The sequence below is a fragment of the Heptranchias perlo genome, chromosome 30 (assembly GCF_035084215.1).
Source record: "Heptranchias perlo isolate sHepPer1 chromosome 30, sHepPer1.hap1, whole genome shotgun sequence".
NCBI lineage: Eukaryota > Metazoa > Chordata > Chondrichthyes > Hexanchiformes > Hexanchidae > Heptranchias > Heptranchias perlo.
In genome coordinates, this window is record NC_090354.1 from 5,001,682 (window position 1) to 5,022,595 (window position 20,914).

The 20,914-nt window shown below is 48.3% G+C and overlaps 1 protein-coding gene across 9 annotated transcripts in view; it reads right to left on the reverse strand.

The window, feature by feature from the left end:
• srcin1a (SRC kinase signaling inhibitor 1a) overlaps positions 1 to 20,914 on the reverse strand; it is a 338,217-nt gene that overhangs the window by 22,859 nt on the left and 294,444 nt on the right. For 8 of the 9 annotated variants that reach the window (XR_010957996.1, XM_067968775.1, XM_067968774.1 and 5 more), the window contains 10 exons: positions 20,481 to 20,644; positions 17,759 to 17,934; positions 10,691 to 10,821; positions 8,687 to 8,834; positions 7,164 to 7,220; positions 6,304 to 6,634; positions 4,100 to 4,334; positions 3,159 to 3,310; positions 1,224 to 1,379; positions 49 to 171 (listed from right to left, as the gene is read on the reverse strand). Coding sequence is in view for 8 of the 9 variants with exons in the window: in XM_067968775.1 (XP_067824876.1) it covers positions 49 to 171; positions 1,224 to 1,379; positions 3,159 to 3,310; positions 4,100 to 4,334; positions 6,304 to 6,634; positions 7,164 to 7,220; positions 8,687 to 8,834; positions 10,691 to 10,821; positions 17,759 to 17,934; positions 20,481 to 20,644 (1,673 nt within the window). In the remaining variant the exon portion in view is untranslated. The remainder of the gene's footprint in view (positions 1 to 48; positions 172 to 1,223; positions 1,380 to 3,158; positions 3,311 to 4,099; positions 4,335 to 6,303; positions 6,635 to 7,163; positions 7,221 to 8,686; positions 8,835 to 10,690; positions 10,822 to 17,758; positions 17,935 to 20,480; positions 20,645 to 20,914) is intronic. The other variant, XM_067968770.1, reaches the window with a different exon arrangement.

A 20,914-nucleotide genomic window follows, 5' to 3' on the forward strand; every position in this document is an offset into this window, starting at 1 on the left:
TTAGTTAGAGAAGTGCTCAGAAGAGTTTTTGCAGCCGCAAGGCGTTACCTTCCGTCCTCCGATTGGTAGGGAGGCCCTGCAAGGCCTGGTATCTGCAGTGGGTAAAGCAGCTGTACCCTGTTCAGTAATTGCCTTTGAGTCTGGGTTAGGCACAGGGCTTCTTTGAAAAACCTGATGGGACCAGAAATCGGGAAGAAAGACATAAAAAACATTGCATAAAGTTCACCCCTTTTTTTCCCCCCTGAAGGACTGCAATCCCCTTCAATAAAGGGTCAAAATAAGAACAACCTGCAAATTGAAAACGGACCTTTAAAACACAGTCGGTCTCATGTACACGTTTCTACTTGTGCAGAATCAATATGTCCCAGTGAATGTGTAAATGGACAAATGTGTTGCACCAACTGGGACGTTTCCAAGATGGCTGCTACAAGTACAACTTGGAGTAAAACCCGAAGATTACAATGGAGCGTCATCTGCGCCTCAGATTTATTGGAGTGGTTTTCAATGGATTTTCCACCTAGTCTGCCCTGCTGTGTTAAAATTGGATAGCCAGGTGGTGAGGGATGGAATACTAGAGCCTGGTCTTCAGTTGCTTCCAAGCCTCTATTCACAGAGATTCCCCTAACACACACACCCCACACCCTAGTTTAGCTCTCCTATAAAAAGGATACAAGAGAGTCCCCAATCGATACTCACCACCTGAACACAATTAACGCTCATTGATATAAATCATACAATTAATATGCTGTGGTCTGCATCGCAACGACGAGCTGAGCAGCCCCGTACTGGGCGCCCCATCAGTGTGCCACCCATTACCCTAATTTGGGACAGACACATTGAGCAGAGTCATCTCAGCGCAGTATGGCTGGAAACATGGCCAGCACAGGTGCAATGATCTAGCACTACTCACTGAGAAACACCAAGTTGATGCCTTCAGTGGGGAACTCTCGTTTTTTTCATTGTTTTGAAACCGATCACGATGAAATATGGACATAATTTGACAGCCATACAACACCCTGGATGGTGACTTGTAGTGAGATGTGTCACTTCAGTGCCAGCATGGAGTGAACAAGTGAAGAACATGCCAGTTTTAGAGTACAAAATGGACTTTACACCGTCACACACCGATAACCATACTGGTGCCAGTTAAGGATATAAATTGGAGCAGTACAACGCCCTACTGTGCCCCAGAGTGATATCAGCGTTGGTCCAGAAACACAAACCTCCAATTCAGCCATGATCCGATCTTCTTCATCCTCATCGTCTCGAACAGCCGATGCCACGATCGGCGGTGGTGTCGACGGAGGCTTTGCCTCTGACACGGTCCTTCTCAGCTTGATGTGCGGTCTCTGCCCATCAGTCTCATCTGAGTCGGCCTTCTGACAATCGCACAAAGAAGGAGAGTCCTTAATAACATCATTTCCTTTCACCCCATATCCCAATTTCCTGGTAAATTTAGTTTCTATCTTATTTATTATATTTTTCTTCTTAACAACAACAACTTGCATTTATATAGCGCCTTTAACGTAGTAAAATGTCTCAAGCCGCTTCACAGGAGCGATTATCAAACAAAAATCTGACACCGAGCCACGTTAGGTGATATTAGGACAGGTGACCAAAAGCATGGTCAAAGAGGTAGGTTTTAAGAAGTGTCTTAAAGGAAGAGAGAGAGGTGGAGAGGTTCAGGGAGGGAATTCCAGAGCTTAGGGCCTAGGCAGCTGAAGGCACGGCCGCCAATGGTGGAGCGAAGAAAATCAGGGATGCGCAAAAGGCCAGAATTGGAGGAGCGCAGAGATCTGGGAGAGGCCATGGAGGGATTTGAAATCAAGGCGTTACCAGACCGGGAGCCAATGTAGGTCAGCGAGCACAGGGGTGATGGGTGAACTGGACTTGGTGCGAGTTAGGATACGGGCAGCAGAGTTTTGGAGAGCTGTGCTCAGTTCTGGTCTCCATATTACAAAAAGGATATAGAGGCAGAGAAGGTGCAAAAAAGATTTTCAAGGATGATACCAGAACTGAGAGGTTATAACTATCAGGAGAGAATGAACAGGCTGGGGCTCTTTTCTCTAGAAAAGAGAAGGCTAAGGGGTGACCTGATAGAGGTCTTTAAAATTATGAAGGGGTTTGATAGGGTAGATGTGGGAGTGTCCAAAACTAGCCGTAACTATACGATAGTCACTAATAAATCCAATAAGGAATTCAGGGGAATCTTCTTTCCTCAGAGAGTGGTGAGAATGTGGAACTTGCTACCACATGGAGTAGTTGAGGTGAATAGCATAGATGCATTTAAGAGGAAGCTCGCTAAACACATGAGGGAGAAAGGAATAGAAGGATATGCTGATAGGGTGAGATGAAGTAGGGAGGGAGGAGGCTCGTGTGGAGCAGAAACACCAGCAGGGACCTGTTGGGCCGAATGGCCTGTTTCTGTGCTGTAAATTCTACGTAAATACAGGACATTTGGTGGTGAACTGCAGGACATCACTGGCGGATGAGGAGAGTGTTCCCCGCTGTAAATACCGACTTTACCACATTCCAACCCATGTGTAATCCAATATTTACCAACAGCAGACCAGGTGCAGGTGTTGCATTTTCATACAGGTCGAACCAAACTCCTTAATATCAGACCCTTTGTCCATTAGACTTTATAGTGAAGATCTAGGTAAGAATACTGCAAGGAATATACCCACATCATATCACTGCACCGACAGCACTGATACCAAGAACAGAAGGTTGCGGGTTCAAGTCCCACTCCAGAGACTTGAGCGCATAATCTCAGCTGACACTCCAGTGCAGTATTGAGGGAGTGCTGCACTGTCGGAGGAGCCGTCTTAAGGATGAGATGTTAAACCGAGGCCCCGTCTACCCTCTCATGTGGATGTAAAAGATCCCCTGGCACTATTTTGAAGAGGAGCAGGGGAATTCTCCCATGTGCCCTGTGGCCAGTATTTATCCTTCAACTAACATTACTAAAAAAACAGATTATCTGGTCATTATGTCATTGTTATTATTGGGATCTTGCTCTGCGCAAATTAGCTTCCTCAGTACTGCACTGGAGTGTCGGTCTAGATTTTATGCTCAAGTCTCTGCAGTGGGACCCCTTTTTCATGAGGATGTTGCCCCTTTAAAGCTGGTCAGATGAGAGTTGCAATGACACTGACCTTAAGAGTCGCTTCCTTTTTGCTTGTAACGATGACCTCCCCAGACCGTCCCGTGGTCAGTCCGTGGGTCGATGGGAAACTGCGACGCGGAGGAGGTGGAGGGGGTGACTTGGAGGGTTTCTCTGTCCGGTATCTGTGGACTGTCAGCTCGTCTGTAAAACAGAGACTGGCCTGTTAACTGGTTATTATTCTCCATTATTTTATCCTGCCCCAATCCGCCTCCCTATTGGCAAGAGCCTGCGGACACTGAGGAGAAACTCTGATCCAAGCCGGAGCAGAAGTAACCGGGTTTGTATGTTATTCTTTAATGGACAAAGGGCCCTGTCGACAGACACCTTTTCATTGGCTCTGAGTCAGAAGGATGTGGGTTCAAGTCCCACTCCAGGGACTTAAGCACATAATGCGGGCCGACGCTCGCAGTCCAGTACTGAGGGAGTGCTGCACTGTTGGAGGTGCCGTCCTTCGGTTGAGACATTAAACCGAGGCTCCGTCTGCCCTCTCAGGTGGATGTAAAAGATCTCACGGCACTATTTCAAGGAAGAGCAGGGGAGGTTCTCCCCGCTGTCCTGGGCAATATTTATCCCTCAAAAAAATAGGTTAACTGGTTATTGTCACATTTCTTAAAGAACCAATCTAATCTATAACATCTCCCCCTCCCTAACATCGTACAGACCTTGAAAATGGTTTGATCTTGCTACTAACTCTTCTCTATTTGCTTGAATTCCTTTCGAAAATAAATTTTCGATCACCCCCACCCCCCCCCAACCGAACTTTAAACAATTCCCAGTCTCCATCACCTTTTTGACTCCTTGTTAAGAGGTTCAAATAAAGGAAAGAAAGTGTGAGAGTGAATTGAAGAGGTTTGAAAGCGGAGGTTTGAAGTTCGCGGTACGAGGGCCCGGCCGGGGGGGGGCGGGGGGCGGGGGGTGGAGATCTCTTACCCGAGTGACGTCTTCCATTGGCATCAGTCTTGGCGGCTGTTTTTTGCAGGTGCTGCGGTTTGGTCTGTTTCTGCTCAGCCACTGGCATGGCCACCATTTTTGGTTTGTTGGCAAATCCGAGATCGGGGATTGCCTTCATCAACTCGGCCTGGGTCTCTTCCAGGAGACGGTTAATGTCCTTGTTACTGAACTGAGTCAAACTGGCTCGTTTCTCCTCCCAGTCTCTCTCCGCAGCCTTTAAATAGGAAGCAAAAAAAAAACCAAACGCAGCCCGTGAATTCTCCATCAGTCCTGATGAACGTTGCTGTCAGTCGCACAGCCTTTGCAATCAGTCCAATCCTGATAAATCAAAATCATTTTTTTTTTTGCTGCAACAAAAAATAAATTCAGCTTATCCAATAACTTGGAGTGAGCCTTGGCTCAGTGGTAGCATTCCTGCCTCCCGAGTCAGAAGGTTATGGGTTCGAGCCCCACTTCAGGCAGCCCCAGTGAGTGGAGGTCAGATGTTCTAGTCTCTGGGTGGACGCATCTGATGGGAGCGGAGTGACTCCCACTCCCCGCCCGCCCCCAATCGCATCGAGCCGGTCTCCCCTGCTCAGGCTAATGGCCTGTCCACATTAAAATGGATCTTCATTACAGAAACAACCCAGAGCACAATCTGCTGGATGTAAAAGCAGTGGAAGAATGGGTTGCCTTGTCTGCTGTTAGACACGGAGGATAAAGAAGATTAACTTGACTCAACTAACTTCAAATTAAGAGGACTACACTGTAGACCACTGTTTACTTTTTCCCAGGACCACCGATAGACATTAAAGGGGAAGCCTAGAACGTGAGACTGAACCGCACTCAGTCTCTGAACGGCAGGAACATCTCCTGGTCCCATCTCCTTCCCAAGGAGATTCCTACCTTCCTCTTCTCTGAAGTATTTCCGTGCCTTCCTCTCTTTGTACCACCTGCTCCCGGATAGACGGGCGAGTCGCCTTCTCCACTCTGAAGCCGGTCACGGTATAATCACAAGAGCAGTCGGAATGAACTGTCCTTCAGTCTTTGCTCTCCCCCTTACCCGGGGAGGGGACAGAGAGGGGAGGGGACAGAGAGGGGAGGGGGGAGGGGGGAGGGGACAGAGAGGGGAGGGGGGAGGGGGGAGGGGACGGAGAGGGGAGAGGGGAGGGGGGAGGGGACAGAGAGGGGAGGGGGGAGGGGACGGAGACGGAGAGGGGAGAGGGGAGGGAAGGGGACGGAGAGGGGAGAGGGGAGGGAAGGGGACGGAGAGGGGAGAGGGGAGGGAAGGGGACGGAGAGGGGAGAGGGGAGGGAAGGGGACGGAGAGGGGAGAGGGGAGGGAAGGGGACGGAGAGGGGAGAGGGGAGGGAAGGGGACGGAGAGGGGAGAGGAAGGCTATGACTGGTCTCTGCTCAGTCCTGGCTGAGAGATCTTGACCTCAGCCAGTGGGCGACAGCTGCTGCCAACCCATGCTCTGTAGCAGAATGCACAAACTGTGCCAGCTCAGTTTTAACGATAGTCCCCACTCACCCCCCCACTCCCAGCTCTGTATTCTGTGGCCCAACAAATGTGTCTTAAGCTGACAACAGAAGAACAGCCTTTACTGCACCAATTCCCATTTTGTGCAGCATCCATCCTTGTGTCCCTTCGAATGAGATTGCTGTTGATGCTAATTTAGATTTGGTTTTAAGCTGCGGACTCACAGGGGAATGGGGAGAGGCTGATCTGCACTCAGTTCACACAGAATCCTTGCAGCAAACACAGAGAGTCTTTCATAGGATTTGCTAGACGAGAAAGACTAAGGTCCATCCAGTTCACCTTCTGCCATCCTGGTAGTCGCATGATACATCAATAACGGAGTTGTTGACTAATCAGACCAATAAACCTCCAACAGACCCAGACATGAGGCGAGGAAAACCCCCAGTGGAGGAGAGCTTTGGGAACCATAGGTCCAAAGTGACTTGTTCCTCCCAAAGATGTTACACTCACCACATGTCATGTCTCCAATTACTCACATACTATATCCTAAAATATTATTTCTTTCGTTTCATTAACCTGGCCTGGATCTGAACCCAGGCCTTGAATGAAAGGCCAGCGTGAAGTCATATCCTATGACTCCATGACACCACAGGATGCCAGTCCGACACACTGTCCCACCGTGGAATGTTCTGGAACTTTAGTTCTCCGATTTCAATATTTTACCTCAACAGAGATGGTGCGGTCCATATTCCTTTTGCTTGGCGTATTCTGAGCCTCCTCAGCTGCATTGCTTTGGGCTGCAATCCCCTGGCTCATCCCTGAAGGACTCTGGGAAGGAGCAGCGTGAGCTGGGGAATTCTGGGTAAGCTGAGCCAGAGCGGAATTGTGGGGCTGCCAGGTTTTCACCGAGATTGTGTGCGTTTCCTGGAAATTCAGGGGAGGGCTGGTGGGAATTTCGAATTCGGAATTCCTGGAGTAGACGTCTGTGTTTGTGTGCTTTGGTGACTGGGCAGTGACTTCCTCAGTTCCTTTCAACAGGGTCTCGTTTGTTTGTCTGTGGAGTAAATCCAAACACAACATCAATGATGATCCCCACTCGATTATCTTCTCTTCCCAATAACAAACACCCATTCCTTTTTGTCCAATTTACTCCACCTTTCTCCTCAAGGAGCCAATCCAGGCTGGCACTCCCAGTGCAGTACTGAGGGAGTGCTGCACTGTCGGAGGTGCCGTCTTTTGGATGAGACGTTAAACCAAGGCCCTGTCTGCCCTCTCAGGTGGACGTAAAAGATCCCATGGCACTGTTTTGAGGAAGAGCAGGGGAGTTCTTCCCGGTGTCCTGGCTAATATTTATCCCTCAACCAACATCTCTAAAAACAGATTATCTGGTCATTATCTGATTGCTGTTTGTGGGACCTTGCTGGAGGAGGGGTGAGGTGGGGGAGGGAGGTTGGGGGGGAAGGGAGGTTGGGGGGGAAGGGGGGTTGAGGGGGAGGGGGGAGTTGGGTTGGGGGCGGGAAGTGGGTGCGAGGGCGCCCTGCTGGAATCCTCGGAGAGAGAGTGTAGAAAACGTGTGTATTTACCTGCTGAACCGTCGGGTGTAGACCTCAGCAGGGTGGGCCGAGATGGAGGGTGGGCAGCTGAATATCAAAAGAGAGAGAAAACAAGTCACTGGGGTAAGTTCCCGGGGCAGAACTCAGATCATTGTGACCGTAGTCCGGAGCAAACCACAACTTTCTGATTCAGTGCCCGCGGCCATGCTGTAACTTCCACCAGAGTTACTCAGGCAGAGTATCAGCAATAAGAGTCTGCAACAAGACTGTTTTAAATATACTTTCTGTGCAACAAGACTGTTTTGCCCAAAAACCCTGCTGCCCGTATCCTGACTCACACCAAGTCCCGTTCACCCATCACCCCTGTGCTCGCTGACCTACATTGGCTCCCGGTCCAGGAACGCCTCGATTTTAAAATTCTCATCCTCCTGTTCCAATCCCTCCACGGCCTCCCCCCTCCCTATCTCTGTAACCTCCTCCAGCCCTGCAACCCTCTGAGATCTCTGCGCTCCTCCAATTCTGGCCTCTCGCGCATCCCCCGATTTCCATCGCTCCGCCATTGGCGGCCGTGCCTTCAGATGCCCGGGCCCCAAGCTCTGGAATTCCCTCCCTAAACCTCTCCGCCTCTCTCTCCTCCTTTAAGTTACTCCTTAAAAACCTAGCTTTTTGACCAAGCTTTTGGTCACCTGTCCTAATATCTCTTCATGTGACTCGGTGTCAAATTTTGTCTGATAATCGCTCCTGTGAAGCGTCTTGGGACATTTTTAATACGTTAAAGGCGCTTTATAAATACCATCCCCACTCGCCATCAGTGACCTCTTCACCTTGGAGGGGAATTAGACTTGTGCAATTCTCCCAATATTTCCTTCTAGGGGTTGCCAACTCTGGTTGGACGTATTCCTGGAGGTTTCATCACATGACGTCTCTCCTCCAACTGGCCCGCCTCCGCACTCCCACCATTGGTCAATTGGGTGCCCAACACATCCAACCTCGCCATGCACCGCCATCCCATGCCAGTGGAAAGTGAACAGGCTCTTTGTTACCCGATTGGATGGTCCTTGACTTGTCAGTCAAACAGCCTTTTTCTTTCATACCTCCAACAACTAATAAACAAAAATGTTCAAGGAAAATGAAAAAAAAAACAATTTTTTTTAATATCCCTATGATTTTTTTTCTCCTCGGGTTGCTTTCCGCAGGGTCCAGGAGATTAATCTTTAATTCCTGGAGACTCCAGGGCAATCCTGGAGGGTTGGCAACCCCCATGTCCTTCTGCTATTCCCCATCACCGGCGCCCCCTCCATGAGTGGCGACTCGAGTCATTGCAACAGATTGACCCAAATGTAAAGTCAACAATCTCAACTCAAACTCTAGGCTCCAATCAGTTCAGGGAAAGAGTGGGCCCCACCGGCAAGAAAACGTTTCTTTGGACCCAGAGAGAAAACGCTGTTGACTTCAAAGGGTTGCTGAGGATCACTGGGTTCCTGAATTCATAAACAGGTCAGGCTTTGTGGGGTATAATTATCATCCAATCACACCAGGAGCCGTCACATTACCTCCTCAGCGTGGCCAGGGCGTCAGTGATGGTCTTGCAGCGTTTCAGCAGGATGTCCAATCGATGGGGCTCCTCCTTCAGGAACTTCACGGCCTCCACCTCCACGCGCAGAATCACCCGCATTTTACTCTGCAGACTGGGGAACTGAGCTAAGGAGGCACACGGGAACCAAATTAGTCCAACCCGCTCCTGCCCAACAACTTTCCAATATGGATTCCCTCCTCCCTGATTCCCAGGATCCACACTGTGAGTAAAGACCATTCCCCCCCCCCCCTTTCAACCCCTCCCCCCCGCCCACCCCCCTCTTTCTCGGTTCTGTAATTTACAAGGACCAAAAGGCAAAGAATGAGAGGCCAATTCATGTACAGAAAGCCAGATGCTCATCAAAACCAAGTCCCAATAAAGGAAAGTTGTAAAAAAAAATGATTGTGTGCAGGGGGCAAAATGCTAATCAAATTAGTGTGAACATTCCTGACAATCGTGGCCCACCAGCAAACAAAGCAGAGCATTGGGCTCTCAACAAGGACTCCAGAACCCCCAGTCTTAGTCTCAACTTAAGCTTCCTGGAGTAGGTTGGAAGGAAAGGGAGAGAGACAGAAATAGACAGAGAGTGAGAGAGAGACACAGAGAAACTTAAGGAGAGAGACAGAGAGAGAGAGACAGAGAGAGAGAGACAGAGAGAGAGAGAGACAGAGAGAGAGAGAGACAGACACTGGGCATGGAGGTTGTTATGTGACTAGTGAAACTAGACTCCCTGAACCTTAGTCAGGAATGCTACAATCAACTGCTTGAGGCTCCATCAATTGATTGGATCTGAATTGGAAATCCTTCTCCTGAAATAAATGGCTCTGAATTCTTCTGCCTTTGAGGCTTGTTCTAGAAGCACACAGCTCCCATAACCACCCAACGAACCATAGCTCCCTCCAAAGGCAATGCATTTACCGACCACTGTGGGACTAAGCCCAACAGACCAGGAAAGTCCAAAGGCCCGATCCTAACCCAGCCCAGAGGTTAAAATGGCCGCCGGACGATTGCCGCAGTGTTCGAGATGCATTGGCGCCTGCTACCACCATGACCCACCGATTCCACTTGCAGGGAAGATGAGGCCTCATCAATATTTAAATTAAAGGGTCTGACCATGTCATTCGATCCCTGATGTGATTTTTTTTTACTCCAGATCGAGGTGGGGAACGGGATCGTGGCCAGAAGAGGCAACCCTCAGCCCCACAAGGAAACCTTGGGCCTCCCCTGGCCCTGGGCCTTCACCAACCCCCCACCACCCCCCTTCCCCCCAATCGTGATTCCCATCGGACCCTCTGGCCACTTACCTCAGTGCCTGCGACTGTTCCCTCGTGTCCCCGGAGGAGGGCTCCTGCCCCTTTAAATCTTCCTCATCATTCCTGCGGGGTCCGGGTGGGAGACAGCCTTCCATCATTTAAATAAGGCCCGGCCGTTAAAGTGGCCCTGGCCTCTCACCAGAGCCTTCATGGGCGTTAAGCTTCCCCTCCTCCCTAACCCCTCGCGCCCACGCCCGGAGTTAAAATCAGTACTCGCTCCCCAATCCGTTAGCCGATCTCAGCGGTGGGGGTGGTTGGGTTGCCCAGTCTCTCTCTTTCTTTCTTTCTTTCTCTCTGTCTCTCTCCTTTTGTTTCTCTGTGTCTCTCTCTCTCTCCCCGTCTCTCTCCTTTTGTTTCTCTGGGCTGTGGGAGGGGGTGAGGGTTAAAAGAGAAATCACCCAGGGCTCCTCTTACCCAGTGAATCCCACCAGGAACTGCAGCTTTTTGGAAATCAGGAGTGGGTTTGGCTGTGGAGGTCTCCAGCGAGGCTGCCTGGACTCTGACGACTATGGTCAGGGTGTCGGCCCCAGCATCCTACAGTGGTAACCCAGCAGGAGTTAGCACCTTCCGGAAAGGACGACAGTAAGTTCCTTCCCTCCCTCCCTTTCAGATCAGCCCACGTTGGATGACCCTCCCAACTCTGCTGGCCAGAGTCCGAGGCCCCTTACCCTTTAGGTCAGTGAGAGTCTCCCCCAACTGACGCAAGACCAGTGCCTTCTCCTCCAGTTCCTGCACCGTAATCAGCCGTTGGTTCAGGGACGAGTCTCGCTGTAAATCTTCCACCGACTTCTCCAAATCGCTGTCAACAGGGACACAAAATTAGAAATTAGAAATACACCAACTGAGGCTAAAACTGACAACTGATTCATCAGTCTTTGTTTAATGCTCTTCAAGGAACATAAAGAAGATAAAACTCTTGTGTGAGCCTTTCCCTGGTATCTGCCGGTGGTTTCTGCCTGTTGTAAAGGAAATTATTTGCATTTATATGTTGCTTTATCACATCATCTAAATGCGCTAAAGTGCTTCACAGAATGATTTACATTTGGAGTCCAGTCACTGTTATTATGTAAAAAATTAATGTACGTCATTATTTTTTTAAAAAGTGAACCCTGCCTCCTTTACCTTAGCCGGTCCGGCCTCTATAGGAACATAGGAACAGGAGTAGGCCATTCAGCCCCTCGTGCCTGCTCCGCCATTTGATAAGATCATGGCTGATCTGTGATCTAACTCCATATACCTGCCTTTGGCCCATATCCCTTAATACCTTTGGTTGCCAAAAAGCTATCTATCTCACATTTAAATTTAACAATTGAGCTAGTATCAATTGCCGTTTGCGGAAGAGAGTTCCAAACTTCTACCACCCTTTGTGTGTAGAAATGTTTTCTAATCTCGCTCCTGAAAGGTCTGGCTCTAATTTTTAGACTGTGCCCCCTACTCCTAGAATCCCCAACCAGCGGAAATAGTTTCTCTCTATCCACCCTATCTGTTCCCCTTAATATCTTATAAACTTCGATCAGATCACCCCTTAACCTTCGAAACTCTAGAGAATACAACCCCAATTTGTGTAATCTCTCCTCGTAACTTAACCCTTGAAGTCCGGGTATCAATTCTAGTAAACCTACGCTGCACTCCCTCCAAGGCCAATATGTCCTTGCGAAGGTGCGGTGCCCAGAACTGCTCACAGTACTCCAGGTGCGGTCTAACCAGGGTTTTGTATAGCTGCAGCATAACTTCTGCCCCCTTGTACTCTAGTCCTCTAGACAGAAAGGCCAACATTCCATTTGCCTTCAGTCTTACGTGACTCCAGTCCCACACCAGTGTAATTGACTCTTAACTGCCCTGCGAAATGGCGTAGCAAGTCACCAGGGCAACTAGGGATGGGCAATAAACACGAGAATGAATTTTTAAAAAAAGGCCTGATTGACCCGGGTCTCTGCCCAAGTCCCGTACAAAAGGCCTTCTGTCATGATGGTCTCAGCCGCTCAGTTTCATCACAGAAGTACCCGGTGCAGCCAGTGAGGGGCAGTAGACGATCACGCATGTAGCAGGCTCATTGCGGCATTATACAGAAAGGTTATCCCTTTACCTTCAGATTAACAGGACAGTAATTTCAAGATGATGTATTCAACTCATCATCATTGAGTTCCAAAGCAGAACTGATTAAAACAAATGGAGGCTTTATCGCCAAGGGTAATCAGGACAAAGTAAATGTCTGGGTTAACAGAACCAGTTACACTGGACTAGCCGGTACGGTGGTGTAGTGGTTATGTTACTGGACTAATAATCCACAGAACGCGACCATAGAGGTTTGAGAATTTGAATTTAGATTTTAAAATCTGGAAATAAAAAGGTTGAATCAGTAAAAGTGACCATGAAGCTGTTGGATTATCGTTAAAAACCCAACTGGTTCACTAACGTATTTTAGGGAAGGAAACCAGCCGTCCCCAACCTATATATAAATCCAGTCCCACACCAAAGTGATTAACTCTTAACAGCCCTCTAAAGTGGCCTAGCATGCCCCTGAGTCGTATCAAAACTGGTAACTTATGATGGGCAATAAATGCCGGCCATGCCAGCGATGCCCACGTCCTGAGAATGAATAAAAAAAAAGATTGTGACTAACAGCAAGAATATAAGCCTGGTTAAACGCACCAAACTACCCAAACCCTCCAAGTAACATAAATGCACTCATCGTCAATCCATTTTTCCCATTTCTTTTCCCCTCTCTCTCTCTATCTCTCTCCACAACCTGACAGACTCTGAGATTGGCATGTGCGCTATTGCTGAAGAATGAGTGAAGACCAGAGAACATTATTGGAGGGGCAAGAACAGGGCATCCTCAGCAATAGTTGATCCTTTAATAAAACTGTAGTGTCAACAGTTAAGAAAGAAAAGAAAGACTTGCATTTATATGGTGCCTTTCACAACCTCAGGACGTCCCAAACGCCTTACAGCCAATGACGTACTTTTGAAGAGTAGTCTCTGTCGCAGAGCACAGCAAGATCCCACAAACAGCAATGAGATAATGACCTGATAATCTGATTTTAGGTGTTGGTTGAGAGATAAATTTTGGCCGGGGCACACTCCCCTGCTTTTCTTCAAAATAGTGCCATGGGATCTTTTACGTCCACCTGAGAGGGCAGTTTAACGTCTCATCCGAAAGTCGGCACCTCTGACAGCGCAGCACTCCCTCAGTGCTGGCACTGTTATCCTAGATTTTGTGCTCAAGTCTCTGGAATGAGGTTTGAACCCACAACCTTCTGACTCGGAGGCGAGAGTGACACCCTCTGCGCCACGGCTGACACTGGTAAATAACTCTGTCAAAAAGGTTTGTTTATCTTTTATTGAATTCAACGTAAAAACACTTCGGCAGTAATCACCAACAGCTATTTATCCGCCAGTGCCTTCAACATACAAACTGGACTAAACTGTGCAACCTCGCTACCAAAATATCACACAAAAATCACATGTCCCTCTGCTATCCACCTTCCAGCTGCCAAACAGACACGGGACTCAATATATTACAAGGTAATCTTGCGTTTGGAAAATTCCACCTAAAGAACACCTTAAGCCGCGGTGTATTGTGTTTCTCCTTGATTGATCCAATTACTCCGTGACTCCGAAACAGATGTGCGGCTTCAATTTACCTCAGGCTCAGTTCACAACTTTATTGGATCGTGTAAAAAGAACCAAATCCGATTACAATGAAATAGCTTTGTTTCACTTCGCAAGTGGATTATAGAATCATAGAAATTTACAGCACAGAAGGAGGCCATTCGACCCATCGTGTCTGTGCCAGCTGAAAAAGAGCTATCCAGCCTAATCCCACTTTAGAGTTATACAGCACGGATAGAGGCCCTTCGGCCCATCACTTGGTCCGTAGCCCTGTGGGTTACGGCACTTCAAGTGCACATCCAAGTACTTTTTAAATGAGTTGAGGGTTTCTGCCTCTACCACCCTTTCAGGCAGTGAGTTCCAGACCCCCACCACCCTCTGGGTGAAAAGGTTTCTCCTCGGCTCCCCTCTAATCCTTCTACCAATTACTTTAAATCTATGCTCCTGGTCACTGACCCCTCTGCTAAGGGAAATAGGTCCACTCTATCCACTCTATCTAGGCCCCTCATGATTTTATACACCTCAACTAAATCTTCCCTCAGCCTCCTTTGTTCCAAAGAAAACAACTCCAGCCTATCCAATCTTGCCTCATAACTAAAATTCTCCAGTCCTGGCATCATCCTCATAAATCTGCTCTGCACCCTCTCTAGTGCAATCACATCTTTCCTCTAATGTGGTGACCAGAACTGCACGCAGTACTGTAGCTGTGGCCTAACTAGTGTTTTATACAGTTCCAACATAACCTCCCTGCTCTAATATTCTATCCCTCGGCCAATAAAGGAAAGCATCCCGTATGCCTTCTTAACCACCTTCTCTACCTGTCCTGCTACCTTCAGGCATCTGTGGACCTGCACTCCAAGGTCCCTCTGTTCCTCTACACCTCTCAGTATCCTCCCATTTATTGTGTATTCCCTTGCCTTGTTTGCCCTCCCCAAATGCATTGCCTCACACTTCTCCAGATTGAATTCCATTTGCCACTTTTCTGCCCACCTGACCAGTCCATTGATATCTTCCTGCAGTCCACAGCTTTCTTCCTCACTATCAACCACACGGCCAATTTTTGTATCATCTGCAAACTTCTTAATCATGCCCTCTACATTTAAGTCTAAATCATTAATATATACCACAAAAAGCAAGGGCCTAGTACTGAGTCCTGCAAAACCACACTGAAAACAGCCTTCCAGTCCCAAAAACACGCGTCGACCATTACCCTTTGCTTCCTGCCACTGAGCCAATTTTGGATCCAACTTGCCACTTTCCCTTGGATCCCATGGGCTTTTACTTTTTTGACCAGTCTGCCATGTGGGACCTTGTCAAAAACCTTGCTAAAATCCATGTGCACTACATCAAATATGCTGCCCTCTTCAACCCTCCTTGTTACCTCCTCAAAAAATTCAATCAAGTTAGTCAGACACGACCTTCTCTTGACAAATCTATGCTGGCTGTTTTTGATTAATCCGTGCCTTTCTATATGATGATTTATGCTGTCCCTCAGAATTGATTCCAATAATTTGCCCACCACCGAGGTTAGGCTGACTGGCCTGCATTAACTCGGTCTATCCCTTTCTCCCTTTTTAAACAACGGTACAACGTTAGCAGCCCTCCAATCCTCTGGCACCAGGGAGGATTGGAAAATGATGGTCAGAGCCTCCGCTATTTCCTCCCTTGCTTCTCTTAACAGCCTGGGATACATTTCATCCGGGCCTGGCGGATTATCTACTTTCAAAGATACTAAACCCCTTAACACTTCATCTCTCACTATGTTTATCCCATCCAATATTTTACACTCCTCCTCTTGATTACAATCTCTGCATCGTCCCTTTCTTTTGTGAAGATGGTCGCAAAATATTCATGAAGAACCATACCCACATCTTCCACCTCCACACATTGGTTACCTTTTTGGTCTCTAATAGGCCCTTTCCTTGGTTAACCTCTTGCTCTTCATGTATTTATAAAACATCTTTGGGATTTCCTTGATTTTACTTGCCAGTACTTTTTCATGCCCTCTCTTTGCTTTTCTAATTTCCTTTTTAATCTCACTCCTGCACTTTTTATACTCCTCTAGGCTTTCTGCTGTATTGCGCTCTCGGTATCTGACATAAACTTCCCTTTTTTGCCTTATCTTACCCTGTATGCTCCTGGACATCCAGGGGGCTCTAGATTTGGCAGTCCCACCCTTCGTCTTTGTGGGGACATGTTTGCTCTGAACCCTCACTATTTCCCCCTTGAATGCCTCCCACTGCTCTGACACTGATTAGTGCGTTCCAGAAGTGTGCGATGGAGCACTGGCCGTTGCTTGGTAACAACTGGCGGCAGTTCACCTGCCCCACTAAGAGGGGAAGAAATTCATCACGAGCAATTTGCACACAGCTAGGACTTGTCGGCTGATAGCTGAATCTTACTGGCCCATCACCCGATCTCGAAACGACCTGTCGGAGGGCAAGGTAGAACTTCTCATCGGTGAAGTTCACCCATCACCCCTGTGCTCGCCAACCGACATTGGCTCCTGGTCTGGCAACGTCTCGAATTTTAAATTCTTAGCCTTGTGTTCAAATCCCTCCATGGCCCTCATCCCTCCCTATCTCTGTAACCTACTCCCGCCCTACAACTCTCCGAGATCTCTGCACTCCTCCAATTCTGGCCTCTTTTGCAACCCCCACTTCCTCTGCTCCACCATTGGCGGTCGTGCCTTCGGCCGTCTAGGCCCTAAGCTGCGGAATTCCCTCCATTAACCTCTCCGCCTCTCTCTCTCCCCCTTAAGACGCTCCTTAAAACCTACCTTTGTAGTTACCTGTCTATCTCCTTATATGGCTCGGTGTCAAATTTTGATTCATTTCGTTCCTGTGAAGCGCCTTGGGTCGTTTTACTGCGTTAAAGGTGCTATATAAATGCAAGTTGTTGTTGTATCTCACTACACTCTGTTGCACTCACGCCAGGAAATTTATTCTAATTAATCTACTTCTGTTTACATTACAGACCCTCTGAACATCACCATAGAAACTGAACAGTAAAGATTCAAGACACACAGGAAATCTATTGTGTGTTTAACAGCAGTTTCTAGTCAGTCAGACACACCTCCCATTTAATTATTGCCATGATTACTACACTTTGTTGATTTTAAATGTGCAATGCTTGTCCGAACTTCCTTCTCGTTTCCCCTCTGCACCAAATCCCCCAGACTCTTTGTCCCCTGTACTGAAATCGAGGCCGGTCTGCGCCAGCTCCTGCTCAGCTCATTCTCACCCATGAACGTCCTTACAACCCGAAGCCTTCCCTTCATGCTCCTGCTGCAAAGATTCCCATCCGGAGAGAACCCGCCAGGAATTCAGGTGGGGCTGTCAGAAAGACCCTCATCCAAATGGAGGGAAATTCCTGTGTGGGGGGGCCCCCCATTAACCCTCCTTGCCCGAATTCCCGATAAGCGCTCATCGGGGGCACACACTGCGCCGGGGATGCCAAATTGGTACAATCTACCTTCCTGTGTCTTTCTGCTTCCGTGTAATCGTCTGGCTTGCAAATAAATAAAGTTAAGTAAATAAGTTATAAAAGACCGGTTAGACCGCAGCTGGAGTATTGTGTCCAATTCTGGGCACCACACTTTAGGAAGGATGTCAAGGCCTTAGAGAGGGTGCAGACGAGATTTACTAGAATGGTACCAGGGATGAGGGACTTCAGCTATATGGAGAGACTGGAGAAACTGGGGTTGTTCTCCTTAGAACAGAGACGGTTAAGGGGAGATTTGATAGAGGTGTTCAAAACCACGATCGGTTTTGATAAAGTGTTTCCAGTGGCATGCGGGTCGGTAACCAGAGGACACGGATTTAAGGCGATCGGCAAAAGAGCCAGAGGCGACATGAGGGAACATTTTTTTACGCAGTGAGTTGTGATGATCTGGAACGCGCTGCCTGAAAGGGCGGTGGAAGCAGATTCAATAGTAACTTTCAAAAAGGGAATTGGATAAATACTTGAAGGGAAAAAAATCTGCAGGGCTATGGGGAAAGGGCAGGGGACTGGGACGAGTTGGATAGCTCTTTCAAAAAGAGCCGGCACAGGCACGATGGGCTGAACGGCCTCCTCCTGTGCTGTACCCACTATAATACCCTGATAAATTTGACACCTACTTCAGCTGCTGTACGATCATCTCCTCCTCATTCAGGTACTTCTGCCTCTCCTCCTCCACCAGTGCGCGCTGGCGATGAAGGGGGTCTTCCTGCTTCCTCAGAGCTTCAGTCACTCTGACGCTTATCTCCGACTCCAGGCGCTTCATCATGTTCTTCATGGTGTCCTGGCTCTGGAGCTGTCAAGAGTGAGTGAAGAACAAGACACTCCGTCAGATGCTCTGCTCTCTCCATTACCTGCCTCCTGAAGCTGAAAAGATGGGCTTGGATCTTGCTGGGAAAAATAATTATTGACGTTCAAATCAGCCAGCAAGTTCAGGGGATTGAGAGACACGTAGTGAGTTGTGAATCTCCGGAATTTGCTGGATTTGCACATTAATTGCCCATTAAACCCGCCACAGGAAGTTAAGTCTGGTAATTAAAAGCGTAAGTACCCTTTTAGCGACATGATAATTGTTACTGCAACGCCAATCTGGCCCAGAAAAGGCACAATTTAAAATGTTCAATCTCATTCCTGCAGGTAGTAGTAAATTGTTAGAGATTTTAAAAATGTCAAATTTAAATTTTAATTTTTTTTCTTACTTTTCTTTTCTGTCTCTTTTTCTCTCTCTCTTAATCCAATCTTTCTTTCCCTCTCTCTATTTCTCTGTCTGTACCTGATTTGACTCTGATTTCCTTCTCCGCCGTGACTCTCTTTCTTTCTCAATCCTTATATCTCACTGAGATAGACTGTTGGTCCCGTCGTTCACTAAGGTCCCGCTGACAGCGGTGTTTCCCTCAGCCCGCACTTCCAGCACGTTACGGCGCAAAAATATTTTGAGCGGAAGGGAGCAGGAAAAATTCTAACTGACGGGGCTCGCCACGAAATGCCCCACTCCAGAAAGATCCGGCTCATTAAAACAATCCAACTCTACAGTGCCTCATGTGTGGTGGCGTTGGAGACCAGTTATGTGGCGCCCTGTATTTATGCTGCTAAATCTGCCCTTCTTATTCAGGAGGAAGAATCACAGACCCTACCCCCCTACCCCTTCCCCCATGTCCCCTCCCCCACCCCCCCAACCCCCACGCCCCAAATGCACATTTTCACGGGTGGACAATTCTGCCGTCAGAATAAGGAAGCCACGATCCAACTAAAGCAATCGCCCGTGCAAAAACTGCCCGATCTCCATCGTGTCTGATATCCTAACTATTTCTAAGCAACCGATTCGCCCTCACTAAACCCACTACTGTCATCCCCTGACATTCACAGGGTCCACTGAACAGTAACCAGGAATGAGATCTCTTGCTCACTGTCCCTCCGCCTAACCTGTGGGCTACAATACTGGTCCCAGCACTGCCTGGGCCGGGATCAGCTATCTCAGTGGAGATCAGGAATCAAAGCAGCAACATTGCTGCTCTGTCTGGCACAATACCACGGCCTCTGGTGAATTTACCCATCCTTCCCAATGAGGAAATTCATTCGAAAGAAACAAAAAAAAAGTATGTTGGAATTAATGAGAATCCCTCGTAACTGTTTAATTTTATTACTGCATCCCTTCAGTGCGAAGCTAACTTGGCGCAAATGAGGAATGGCCAGCAACCAAGACAGAGGCTTCTTTAAGTCAGGATTGAGTGCCAAGTCTGAAGAATAATAACTCCTTTGATGGAGCAAGAAGCTTTGCACTTTCCAGACTTGGTCATTCAGATCTAAAAGAAATATTTAACAGTCTACGGTCAAGGTGGGGCCCAACCACCAGCTGTCATAGACCTGAGATATCTCCGCAGGGACCCGAGGCGCCTCCGCAGGGACCCGAGGCGCCTCCGCAGGGACCCGAGGCGCCTCCGCAGGGACCCGAGGCGCCTCCGCAGGGACCCGAGGCGCCTCCGCAGGGACCAGCTCTCTGTCTGCCTCTTTCTTAGGTGCAGCTATCATCACTTATTAATATTGGCCAGTGGGAGGTCAGAGGAATCAGGAAGCTTTTCCTTGATTTTGAGACAGGAACTGTTTATTCGGGTACCCAGGAGTGATTGCAGGGTTGTATTCTGATCAAGAGAGAGGCAAGAGCAGCTTATTACTGACTTCCGAACTCTGGGATTAGATTTCAGCTGTGAAATCACTCCGGGGCTTTGGTTATTATTGATGAGGTGTGGTGTAAGGTTCAGGCTTGACTGTGACACTCTTCCAAATTCAAATAGCCTGCGGACACTACCTAGTCTCTCACATGAAGAACGGTGACTTGGGTGAGGTTCGAGAGGGCTATTAGCTTCTGGAGAAAGAAAGAAAGAAAGAGACAGAAAGAAAGAGACAGAAAACAAACAATTCCAAGTCACACCACCATCCTGACTTGGAAATATATCGCCGTTCCTTCATCATCGCTGGATCAAAATCCTGGAACTCCCTCCTCAACAGCACTGTGGGAGAACATGAATTGAAACTAGTACCAAGTTTTGCTGAGAGAGAGTGTGAGAGAGTGAGAGAGTGAGTGAGAGTGAGAGTGAGAGTGAGAGTGAGAGTGAGAGAGTGAGTGAGAGTGTGAGTGAGAGTGTGAGTGTGAGTGAGAGTGTGAGTGAGAGTGAGAGTGAGAGTGTGAGTGTGAGTGAGAGTGTGAGTGAGAGTGTGAGTGTGAGTGAGAGTGTGAGTGAGAGTGAGAGTGTGAGTGAGAGTGTGAGTGAGAGTGTGAGTGAGAGTGTGAGTGAGAGTGTGAGTGAGAGCAGGGCTGAATTGACAAGGAAGACGATCAGATACCTGGAGTTTACGCAGCTGCTGGAGTTGGTTCTGTAGGTCGCTGGCATTCTGCTGGAGGTCGTGTAGATGGAGCTGCATCTGGAGCCTGGTGATGGCGGTAGGGTGGCTGATTGAGGCAGCTGGTGCTGAGCTGGCCGCGATGCTTCGGACAGAAGGACTGAGAGCTGACGGCAAACGGAGAAAGAAAATGTAAAATGAGAGAGAGAGAGAGAGAACCTGGAACTTCTTGCACAAACTAAACTCCAAAAACTCTTTGCAACGGGAACAATCACAGCCTCCGATGTAAGCAGGGAACTCGGAGGGAGTTTGAACAACACAATGGTGTGAAATGCCAGACACTCCAATCAGGGCATCGTGCACCAGCTTAGATTTCACCTTAAGTCTCTTTACAGAGTGTACTGTGGAAATATCGTAGGTGCAGTCTGCTGCCTTCT